The 12618-nt window shown below is 42.3% G+C and overlaps 1 protein-coding gene across 2 annotated transcripts; it reads left to right on the forward strand.

Annotated features, from left to right (window-relative positions):
- Window positions 1–661: 661 nt before the first annotated feature.
- LOC115110449 (filaggrin-like) lies at window positions 662–12253 on the forward strand. Of its 2 annotated transcripts, none has more exons than XM_029636117.2 (2): window positions 662–703; window positions 8013–12253. In XM_029636117.2, exon 2 carries the CDS (start codon window positions 8522–8524, stop codon window positions 10256–10258), a length of 1737 nt encoding a protein of 578 aa, XP_029491977.2. In that variant the 5' UTR covers window positions 662–703; window positions 8013–8521; the 3' UTR covers window positions 10259–12253. The 2 variants fall into 2 exon arrangements, with proteins under 2 accessions (XP_029491977.2, XP_029491978.2); XM_029636118.2 differs by lacking the exon at window positions 662–703 and adding an exon at window positions 1401–1433.
- Window positions 12254–12618: the final 365 nt, after the last annotated feature.

The raw sequence follows: 12618 nt of genomic DNA on the forward strand, positions 1-12618 counted from the left end.
TGTGCTAATGAGGGACAATGTGAATAGATTTTGGTTTGCTCATTAGAATAAAGCTGAAAAAATAAAGCTATATTTAAAAGGGCGAAACTGAGCCGTCTGGAGTAATTAGGCCTATCCATTCAATAAAGGGGCACACATTTCTCCCCCAAACAACAGCTGTTGGATACAATTGTTTCTTTATATATCTTCTGCTGAAGGGTTGTTTCTAAAAATGTCTCCCCACCATTCCATTTGTCCAAGTCTCTCTCTCACTCTCTCTCCCTCTATTAACCTAATTAGGGGTATCTCACCCTACATCTCAGCAAGTCTGGTTTATTCCTTCCCCTCTCTCCTCTTCCCCATCTCTCGGCAACAGAATTCGAAGGAGAAGAAAGGGGAGGGGGCAGATACGGAGCGCGAGAGCGAGAAACAAAACGTGACTAGGCACCCAAAGACTTCTGTTATGCAACTACTGACCTACTAACATACAATTGGAGACATTGAGAGAGCGAGGAGGAAATTGAAGCAAGTCCCTAACGTAATAAGAGAACATATTCAAAATAAGATACACAGAATTCATGCTCACATACAGGCACTAATCACAGAGCTCGTACTTGAAGGACGATCGCACATTTGAATTCGATAGTAGTCGGAAATAGGAATTGTTGAACAGAAACGTGGCTGTTATATTAGACTTCGGTGGGCTTTTATTTACACATACAAGGTAAGCATTTATTTTTATATGGATTGCCTTTAAATGTCCAGTCGATTCATGTATATAATGTGACTTATTATTATTGAAAATAATTCAATCAAATTGTTTAATAATACCAATTTCAGTGTTATTTAGTGGCACATCGATTAAACTTTTCAGTTTTGCATGAATTTCAAATTCACTGATACATTGTTGCAAACATTTTGGCACAACGGGAAGTGTTTATAATTTTGGTGACGGACGTTGAACCATATGTATGTTCTGTCAAGGCGAGGCGTTTCCCCCCTATTTAGTGGCAGAATGTATAGGGGGATGATAAGAACAGGGGAGGATGGAATTCCTTCAGAACGAGGAACGCTGGGTGGCAGGGGCCACAGAAAACACACTTATTTGGAGTAGCTTCGCCCCCCCATCACAGTAGAGTTTTGAAAATATTGAAAGATACAATAACTTGAAATACGTAAAAAGTATTATTCTTTGGATAAATTCCTCTATTATTTAGTAACAAAATTATGGACATGTATTTCAGCAAAATAAATTAATTAACCAATGGTAAATGATATATATATATTATCTATATCACATTGTAATTGTAATTCAAAAATGACACTGTTAAGACTTGGAACGGCAGGCAGGGTAACCCTTGAGTCCATCAACTGCTTCAGTGGGGTCAACACTGAACTCTTAGACGTAAAAATGGCTAAATGGACACTTCAATTAGTACGTTGTGTTTCGTATGGTATGTATTCATTTGTGGAAATCTTCCATTTTGTTTTGGATTCCATGAATGATAAATTACGATTCCAATATGTTACGAATTGCAGTTAGTTGTCTGTAAAGTGGCTAATGCTAACATTAGCTAAGTGGCTAACATTTTATTTAATGTGCTTAACTTTAGGTTAAAGGTTAGGGAATGTAGCTAATATACTAAGTAGTTGAAAATTCAAAGTAGTTGCTAAAATGCTAAAGTTGTCCATGATGATTCAAACACGCAACTTTGGGTTGCTTATAAATACGCCCACCCATCCACACTACTCAGTTTTTGAAACCATCTGTGTTTGTAACCATACCAAGCAACTGCATTTACTGTCCCGGAATTACGATTGTTAATCTAGTCTATCAGACCAGTCTGGTCTGAGGTCACACTTCTCTCATCACATGTAGTGCCCCCGCCCTTCCCCATGCTCAGTGTGGCAAACTGAATCTAGAGTGGCTACTAGAATATTGTGCTGTCCTAAATCTCTGTTGTTTAGTGATGACATGCGCCTACTTTTGGCTGCCGTTGTAAAGGTGTAGGCTATTCACGAATCTTATTCATGTTTTTATGAAAAGTCATTTCTGCCGAATTATATCTCACGAAAGTTCATCAATTAGCCTATGGGTAGTTTAATGCAACAGGGCCTATGTGCAAGAAACTTGCTTTTGCCTTGAATGATTTCAGGGATCTGTTATAATATGCAAAAGTGTACATTTATCAGACACACCACAAAGAGTGTTCAGAGACACCAGGAGAGTAATGGTATGTTCAGGACACCACAGAGAGTAATGGTGTGTTCAGAGACACCACAGAGAGTAATGGTATGTTCAGAGACACCACAGAGAGTAATGGTATGGTGAGACACCACAAAGAGTAGTGGTACAGGTGCTAAAACAATGGGAAATTACGCAAAGGCATTTGGTTATGCGTTACATTTTTGTAACGCTTGCACTAAACGGCTGTAGTAATGCATCACTGTGCGCACTGTTGCCATAATAAATCATTTAAGTAATTAAAACAGATATGCAGGTAATTAAGATGCACAACACTTGTTGTAACCCTTATAAAATCTATTGTGCTTTGCTGAGGAGGGCTAATTGTTTGGCGCATATTATGGTGGACCCCCGCAATGCCAGCTCCAAATGTTTAGTGAGGTCACATTAGTCATAACTTTTTGGGGAGGGGATGTGCTATTCAGAGCCCATGTTTTCTATAATCACCAGAATAAAAACCAATACCAAAAGTAGGGCCTCCCAGTGGCTTGGTTAAAGACACTGTACTGCAACCCAGCTGTGCCATCAGAAACACTGATGGGCAGCAGATAAATGCGCCTAATAAACATTTAGGTCCTTGGGCATATCGTAGCGTCGATCCAATTAGAAACATATTCATTTTGTCTCATCGCGCATACATCCTGTGGCAATTCCTTTCTCCTTTGGGGAGAAAAGGGGTAAAAAAAAAAAAACATATAGTTTAGAATACCTATGGTATTCATGGAAAATTACGCAAAGCATTTGGTTATGCTCAATTTTTTGTAACACTAAAGGCTGTAGTAATGGTGCGGGTTGCTAAAAATCATTTAAGTAATTAAAACAGATACAGGTATAGATTACACATCAGGGAAACCCATAGCCTCTATTGTGCTTTGCTGAGGAGGGCTAATTGGTTGTTTGGACTACTATTGCCAGCTCCAAATGTAGGTCACATTAGTCATAACTGGGAGGATGTGGAGCCCCTATTTATTAATCCTATAACAAAGACCCCCTGACATTTCAAAATTAATCCTGGAGTTGGCTTTACAAAGACCCCCAACATTCATCAGAACAGAAACACTGATGGGCAGCAGATAAATGTTTATCCTGATCCGTGATACACAATTAGAAACATATTCATTTAGCCTTTATACATCTGGGTTTCCTTCTGTGATACAATTAGAAACATATTCATTTAGCCTTTATACATCTGGGTTTCCTTCATATCGTAGTGATACACAATTAGAAACATATTCATTTAGCCTTTCCTGGGTTTCTTCATATCCTAATTGCAATTAGAAACATATTCATTTAGCCTTTATACATCTGGGTTTCCTTCATATCGTAGTGATACACAATTAGAAACATATTCATTTAGCCTTTATACAGGCTTCAATCCTGCCTTTCTGTGCTACACCCCTTTTCTGTAGGATCAATAACTTGGGTAATTGCAATACAATGATCAGCTATATTCATTAGTAGGCTATTGCTTTATGGTAATAACATGGCTAGGAGGATGAGATTATCTTTGTTTCACTAGAGCAGCGTGCACTATGTCTTGTTTCACTCCTATTGTAGTTGATGGTGAACAATGTGGAGTGGGGTTTATCCTGACCCGCCTGACATGCTCAGGGTTTCCTGGAGTGGGGTTTATCCTGACCCGCCTGACATTCTCAGGGTTTCCTGGAGTGGGTTTATCCTGACCCGCCTGACATTCTCAGGGTTTCCTGGAGTGGGGTTTATCCTGACCCGCCTGACATTCTCAGGGTTTCCTGGCACAATGAAAGATAATGAAGGATAGAGTAGGTGCTTTGTTATTGTGCTGCTGTGGCTGGGAGGGAGAGGCAGAGAAGTAGGCCAAGGGAGCACATGTGACTGGGAAACACATGGACTGCACTGGGTCACTCCTTTTTCCCCCTGTTTAACGGAGGCTGATATGGCTGTGTTTATGGAACAAGGAGTTGGCTTGGAACTCCGCCTGCATGTCCAAGAATGTGTACTTTTTCTTGGGAAGATAAACCCAGTCTTGGAATCAGGGTTGGACGATATTTGGGGAGACCCCTTCTACGATGTGCTACTCCAAATATTGCGATATCCGATATTATCGTTCTGCACCGTTAATGACTAAATCATTCTAGACTGTGCAATTTTTGTACTTATTTACAATGGTATAGTCGCCTTCTCATTAAATAATCTTAGTGTTGACTGGGAAAAAATAAGGCTTAGTTCATTCATTTAGACTTAATTTTCAACATATTGATACATCATGATACATACTGTCAATGTAAAATGTCCCTATTCTATTTACTCATATATCGGCCCAACCCTACTTGGAATTTTTTAAAAAGCCATCTATTTGCATTCTTCCCCAGTGGGGGCAATTCAGTTCCTCAGTCTCAGTGAAAATTGGCACCCCGGTCTGGGGGCCTCCTCCTTATTTTACACCTGCTCCCATTACTTTAAGAGCTCAACAAAAACAAGCTTTTGCACTCAAGCCCCACCAAATATAGCTTTGTGTGGTTGTTTGGACCCAATAATTGTAAATGGCATACATTTAGATTCTCTTTGATCACTTCACAAATGTAACCAAGCCCTTTCCTGTGGTAGAATGACTTTATATTTATTACGTATAACAAGGATGTGTGCTAATGTTAAACAGAGCTATCAGTAACAGATTCATACTCTGAGATGCAGCTTTTTGTTCACCTTTTATCATGAACTTGGACATGGAATTCATTATGGTCTTCCACAAGCGTAGGAGTGTTCCATTGAAACACAGAGCCTCGTAAGCATATTAGATGGGTGAAAGGGGAAGCAGTAGAATTTCTTACTATTTGACATTTCTTCTGGCAGGTCACACTACATTTGTCATAAAAACACATGAACCTTTTCATTGGTAATCACTATCTCAGTACCCTGCGGTTAGTTATAAGATACACTATTGACGTGGGTAGGTTTGATGCTTAGATGTTCTGATTATCAGGTAAGGGTGGCACGCTGTGCTTCGGGTGGGATACACACTTATTATGATGCTCTATTCCTGTAGCAGTAGTGGGAGACTAAGGGCTTGTGATGAATTAATCAGCAAACACTCCAGCTCCATTCATGTCTCCAGCTAATTCCAGCCGCCCGCAGAGGAGATGAGCAGCTTAGTTTTTTTTAAAGTCAATCTGTTTGCCGCAGTGTAAGTGTGTTGTTCGATCAGGAGGGATTGATGTTGACATGATTAGTTTCCCCCCCTTTTTGTTGCCATGGGTGATATGTTGTTAACGCTGGTACAGTACCGCGTTTGTTTACATCCTGCGAGGTGCTATCATCTGAGCTCATTTTCCCCTTTCTTTTGTCTACCTTCTCGCAATCTCTTTGTCCCTCTCTCCATGCATCTTTCACCTCTATAAATAGAGTACTCTCTAATTCTCTGTTTCTCTCTCCCTGCCTTACCCGTGGTTCCACTGACCTATATTCCAGCTTGCCGTGTAGGCACTAGTCAGAGCCAGGGTTTACTGAGTGGTCCCTAGTTTCTGTGGTCTTTCCACTCTTTCCCTCCTGCCCCTAAGCCACACACAAATGGCTTGTGGGAATGAGGACCTTAAAGTACTGCATTTAGCAGTGCAAGATCAGGCCCTGTTTCAACTGTTTTTCCAGGCATGATCGTAGCCTTTATCCCTCTTTAGTCTCTACTGGGACCCAAATGACCCATACCTAGAAGGGTTGTCATCATTTTGTTGGAAGCAAAACATTTTGAATTTAAAAACTAGGGGTGTAATATCCCATCTAGATTTGGCTCGTTTTGTTGCTGAATTGTGCCTGGAAAGAGAAATTGGTGTTGAACCCACATTTGAAAAGTGTAGAGCAATTGGTAGATACATAATTTTGCCCCAGACTCCAAGGAGAATATAACCCATGGAAAATACAGATTATGAGATTACAGAGGCAAAGAGAATCAGTGTGTCTCAACTCATGTTGTTCAGTAAGAAAATGAGAGTAAATGAGGCAGGGAGGCAGGGATGAAACAACTCCTGTTGGCCAGCAACTAATTTGATTTATAGCATACAAAACCAGTTTATTGGAACCATGGAACAAGGGAACAGTCTGAATGAGTTCTCAAATGTTCCAGGAAGAATCCATCCTCGATGCCTGTTGAATTCCTTTGCTTGTCTCAAGTCACCTGTATGGAATGTAATTGATATTGAACCAGTTAGTCAGCAACACAGATAAAATAACTGGCACACAACCAACAGAGACAAATTGGAAACATGAAAAGAGACACAGGAAAAGCCATTTGGCTTATTCATGAAAATCATACTTAAGATGTTTGGCTAGTGACACATCTACCTCTGTATACCTCATTACCAGGAGAGTCCCTGTTGAGCAGGTTCCCAGACACTTCATAGTTATGAGGCTGACCACCCTGGTGTCATAATTCAAGAGAGCTTGGCACATTCTCCACCCCCCTCCTTCCTGAGACTTGACCTATATTCATTCATTAACCCCCCATATCCTTATCCGCCCTTACCTTAAAATCCAGTGCCCTCTCGCCTCTTTTTCTTGGCGGGGAACCTTTGTCTTCATTCACCGCCAGGAACTTGTTGTCCAAATAGAATATGAATCTTTACGGTTATTACACTTACAGTAAATTCTCCAATTCATGATCATTTATATGTAAACATAGTGGGCTGTTTCTTAATATGGTTGTTTTGGAATCTTTGTTCCTGACCTAGAATTCTAAAATGGAATGAGGGGAACCCTACACCCACTGCATCTGGGGGATTCACTGTTCTGGCTCTTAAAATACATTTGCCTGAAAGACTATTTAAGAGCAGCCATGAAATAAGTCAAAAATGGCTGTTTTTAAAGCTTACAAATTCAATTTCCAATCATTCCATGTGTTCGAATGATGTAATTTCTGGTAGTGTTACTGTTTCTGAGTTTACATGGTAATCATGTGCTCTCGACTTGGTTGCCAGACACACAGTTGTGATTACAAAGGTGGAGGAACAATGTCACAAATAGCAAATGTGTAATGTCTTACTCAGAAAAAGATAGTAACTCAGAAACTACTATATTTGCCTCATGTTTATTACACCATGCAAGTCAACGTCCACATGCAGGGCTAAACGTGTCCACATGCTTCCCAGCCGAAACAGTTGAAGAGTGTGTGCATACATTGTGTAAGGGTACGGAATCGTTTTCATGCACATTTTCCCATTGAGAAATACTGCACCAAACACCTCAGTTATATGTCAAATTGTGCGACTAACATCTCCTCTGCAAAAACGTAAAAATTAATGACAGCTTTCTTGATTTAGTCATTCTGACTATTTTGAGGAAGTGTATACTGACTACGGCGTCTCAAAATGGACAAAGTACTATTGTCGCTTTTTTTTCTAGTTTTCCAAGCGAAGGTATTTTAAGTTAAGGGAGTATGCAAGTACACTCGTTTGGTTCGGCAAGGCGCCAGCCGAACTGAAGCATGCTGACACCTTAAGGGGTCATGGACCATCGACAGAGAAGCTCAATAGAAGGGCCATGAGGTCAGACAGTGGTTACTAGGGTCTAGTGGTTGCCAGGTGTAACAATTCAGTCAAAGCCAGACATACAGAACATAGATGAAAGCAGAAGGATGTGAGAAGGAGCTTATTATTAATTATTCCTCAAAATTCTTTGATCACCAGCCATGCCAAAAACTAAAATGGACTTAATTAACAATGACATAAAGAAGATATTATTCCTTCAATCTGAATGCATAGTGGTCGACAGCAGTCCACGAGGATTAAGAGTTTTGCCTTTTCTTTCTTTGTCTCCTCAGCCTTTCATCTTGCAACCTACTGGAGAAGGAGAGAGGTAGCGCCCCTCCCAAGAGACTGACAAGCCGAGATAGACTGAGTGACCTACATCCTGCAACACGCCTGGAGCAGTACAGCACTTCTCTGTCTGCTCAGCACAGCGCTCTCGCAAAAATATTGAAAAACAAAACAGAGAAAAGAAGGTTAGAGAATTGCTCAGTGAAGCTTGTCACATTCTCCACTCTAGGAACTCTTTTTTTTTCTTCTCTACAAGGCAGCTTTGACCCACTTTTCTGTGAGAAAGCTGAAGAGACTTGCCTAGAGAAAGGCTGAACATACATTGGATAAATGAGGGGAATTAACGCAGAGTTCCACCGCTTCTTGATCTTCTTGGCCAGTTTAGACACTTGAACTATAAGCTCATTCATTCAGTGAGATATAGCTGAATCCCACTGTTCCTTATCACCCCATTCCTTGAGTTTCCTTTCCAGTGGTTGTAGCAATATTCCAAACTGTCCTCCACTGAGCAACAATGGAATGCCTGAATTCACAACTCCAATCAGCAAGCTCAGAAAATAACCTGGACAGCCTAGAAACATACTCTAACTACGAAGAGTCTCTCCCATCGCCTCAAGGAACCCCCTCTCGTCAGGGGCGTCTCGTCAAGCCCAGCATGAGTTGCAGACGCAAGCGTGAGTTCATCTCTGATGAAAAGAAGGATGCATCCTACTGGGAGAAGCGCCGTAAGAACAACGAGGCGGCCAAACGCTCCAGGGAGAAGCGACGACTGAACGACATGGTGTTGGAAAACCGCGTCATGGTGCTGAATGACGAGAACTGCCGCCTGAAGACGGAGCTGCTGCAGCTGAAGCTGCGCTTTGGCCTTATCAGCACTGCCTCCTACATGGAGAAGAGCCAGCAGCTCACTAGTGGAGGCAACAATGGAGGCAACGGAAGATCCTCCACATCCAATTACTACTCCAGCGGCTACTCCAGCAGCTCCCAGGTGATGATGAACTCTGACTCCTCGGAGACTGAGCAGTCAGGCAGCGGGGGGGGACATAGTCAACTGGTGACGTACTCCCCCCATGGGTCCCTTTCAGACATGTCAGACGGGTCCTCCCGGGACAGCCCAGAGCCTGCGGTCTACGGGATCAAGCAGGAGGAAAGCAGCCTGGATATGGACATTGAAAGCAGCATGTTGAAAGTCCACCATAGCCTGTCCTCCACACATCACCAGGAGGTGATGGAGTCGGTCTACCACAGCCAACAGCACCACTCCTACCACCACCAGGAGAGCATCACAAGCCAGACCAGTCAGGTCCCTCCACCCACCCAACAGAGGAGTGTCATCCTCTACCGCTCCAGTAGTGCCTCCTACCCTGGGGAGAGCCAAAGGCAGCAGGACATAGATCAACAGACAGCCCAACAGCAGAGTTCTCAGGCCAGCCATCTGGCCCAGGCTCGAGAGAGCCACACAGAAAGCTCAGAGAGACTGGCAGAGGTGACCAAGCAGATGGAGAGAAAGACACTAGACTCCCCTCCGTACCACTACTCAGAGTGCCACAGCGAGGCAGGAGAGGGGCAGGTGTACAGAGCTCTGCAACAGGAGCAAAAGACCCAGACGGGGCTCGCTCCAGACATCCTCCAAAAACAGGAGGCCGTCACGTCTCACCTGTACCACAACCAGGCTAGTCACTGCTATCTTAGCACCCAGGACGAGGAGCCCCCCATACTCACCTATGAGGGCGGGGCCAGGAGTGAGGGGTACTACCAAGAACACTCAACCTCAGGCAAAGACACCTCCTCTAGTGACAATGACCCCCGCAGCTCTGACAAGGATGCCTCCACGGACGACGAGTCCCCGTCTTCTTCCTCCTCTGACGCCGGGAGTTACCTCCAGCACCTGTCTGTCTCACACCAGCCAGGGTCCCCTCTGCCCTCCCCGCAGGGCTCTTCCCAATGCCAAAGCGGGGACACCCAGGCAGAGGTTAAGGGCACTGCCCTGCCTCACAAACTGCGTCTCAAACACAAAGCCATGAGCTCCCAGCAGGACTCTCCCACCACCCCTCCTCCTTCCTCTATCCTACCCCTGCCCCAGCACCCTTACCTGGCCCTCACGCAGCAGCAGATCGGCAAAGAGAGTGAGAGTGAGAGTGAGAGCCAGCCCCCCACCGGATTCTATAAGCAGCCGTCCTCAGCTGAGTCAAGGAAGGAGAGTGGGGAAAAGGAGTCGTCAAGCGGACGCCATAACAACAGACGAGACTAAGTGCCTATAGAACACTTGAGGGCAACACAAATTTGTTGAGGTTCCTTACATTGTGAGGTGTCTCTGATGCTGCCTTAGATCAAAATACGCTCTTTCCCTTTCCCCTCCTCAATCTCAATCCACTATCGTTCCTTTACCCCCATCTACACCTCCCTCACCTTCATGTCCTGGGACTAAAAAGCTGTACTGAAGCCCAAACAGGGCTGGACTTCTGAGGGAAAAGTATTCTATGTGTATATATTGTATATACACTTTTCAGTTCTTGCATCTTCTCCATAATTACAGAAGGACTTTTGTTTATAAATGAGAGGAGGGATGAAACTCTTTCATATCATTTTTCGTCAAACCACAGTTGGTCATTTCAAATGAGAATATAAGTTGACCATTATTTGAACTATACTGTCAGCTTTCATAGCCCCTCCTATGGTGCACATCTGGCTTTAGACAAACATAGCAGCAACATTCTGGGAACATTCCCTTGACCAAAGATGCAACAAAATGAGAAATTCCATCCCTCTTCCCTAACCCTACCAATCCATATTTCCCTTCCCATCTCCATGATCTCACACAGCCCATCCATTATCTTGTTCAAGCACTCGGTTTGTATATTACTGTAAATATACCAATAATTTATAAATATATATTTTTGAAGAAAACAAACAAAAATGTCACAACAATGCGACAAACTGTTGAGGCAAGAAAGGACTTGGACGTTATCATCCTGTTTTTGTCAGAATTACTGTACAGTCACATTGTGTCTACTGTTGCAAACTCCACTTAAGTTAAAAGGCCTTTAATGTCATCACTTTAACTCTGTTTGCAGAAACATGGCTGATAGCTTTTGAAATGCAGCTTACCTGTTATTGCAGTAGATCTTGAAGATCTTAGACAGCATTCAATCAAAGTCAATCTGAGACAGAACTAGGCTGCTGGCCTAAAGTTGAGCATCATCAACAGTCTAGACTTCCCATCTCTTAGCCCAATGTATTTATTCCTATGCCCACATCTGCAGAAAAGCCAATAGGAACATAGACTAAAATATGAATGTGTATAAACTTTAAGGTATAAAAGCTCAAGTTAAAACCATAAAGTGGGGACATATAGGGGAGAGAGTTATTTTAAATATAGTAATATAATCTAAATGATATCTGTATGATATTTGAACTCTGAGTGAGGCCACCTAGTCTCCTCTGCAAATCAACACAATGCACTGAGCTCAGAACCTCAGGCTTCTAACCTGATGTCGATCCATGTGCGCTAGACACACGGAGTTAAACCCAGAAACTAGGTAATTGGATCTCTGAAACAGAAGTTAATTTACTATATTACACAAATAGCCCATGACGTTATAAAAACCTGGTTTCGAATAAGAGCTATTGCAATTAAGTTTTGTAAAAACCAAGGACAATCTCTACTTTGTTAATAAAATAGGGATTTCCCCTTTTTCTAATGTGCCTCTGTAGTGTAATACATGGGGCATCCACCCCCGGCCTTTATTTTCCTCGTTTTGGGTGACAATGAGAAGCCTGCACTGTACCACACAGTTTATAAAGTATATGTACCATGTTTAGCTTTTTGACACTTGTGTATAAATGTAAAGCTTTAACTCTCTGACAACACTGTAATGTTAATGTCATTGTTTTATTTTCTGATAATTATTTTCTGAAGTGTTGTTCTGTTACTATCTTCGTGTGTCTTTCTCCTATTGACCGTGATGATGTATTTGCTCCATACCCCCATCCCCCCTTTTTTCAATGTGTTTCAAATCAGTGATGCTTGTGTTTTTGCTGATGGTTTCATGAAAAAGATTCTAAAAAGACAAAGATGCAGACGAGACTAGTGTGGTGTTTAGCAGTAGGTGGTGTCTAGGTCGCCACCACCCCTTTTTGACATGGCTGTGTATGTAAAGACACTCATTTTCATGATGGAAGATGGATGCATTTCAAGATTGAAAACAATAAAAAGGTTGTTGAATTTCTCAACATATCGTACAAATATTGTCAGATTTCTCCTTTCTTTACTTTTGTCTATGTGGGTTACACACAGTTCAAGATGGGTCTGTTTGAAAATCAGCTGTGCATATGCCAGACAGATGAGACCAAAACCTCCCTGTAGTTATCACTTGATACTGAATACAAATTGGTTCATAGGTTAGTTATAACACTGCAAAGAATAATAATAACCATATGCTAGCTAGAGTAATAAACAAACTATAATTTATACCAGAGCAGCTGCTGACAACCAACATTCTTCTATGGTCATTTGAATCACTGCCTACTAATTGAACACAGCCACAAAGCAGAGCTGCGAGGTACAATGATTAGACACACACAATCTAAATTAAAGCAAGACACAAATGA

The sequence above is a fragment of the Oncorhynchus nerka genome, linkage group LG26 (assembly GCF_034236695.1).
Source record: "Oncorhynchus nerka isolate Pitt River linkage group LG26, Oner_Uvic_2.0, whole genome shotgun sequence".
Lineage (NCBI taxonomy): Eukaryota > Metazoa > Chordata > Actinopteri > Salmoniformes > Salmonidae > Oncorhynchus > Oncorhynchus nerka.

Bases quoted from the DNA above. Each gene is read 5' to 3' on its own strand.
- LOC115110449 (XM_029636117.2), top strand. From the start codon at position 8,522: ATGGAATGCCTGAATTCACAACTCCAATCAGCAAGCTCAGAAAATAAC.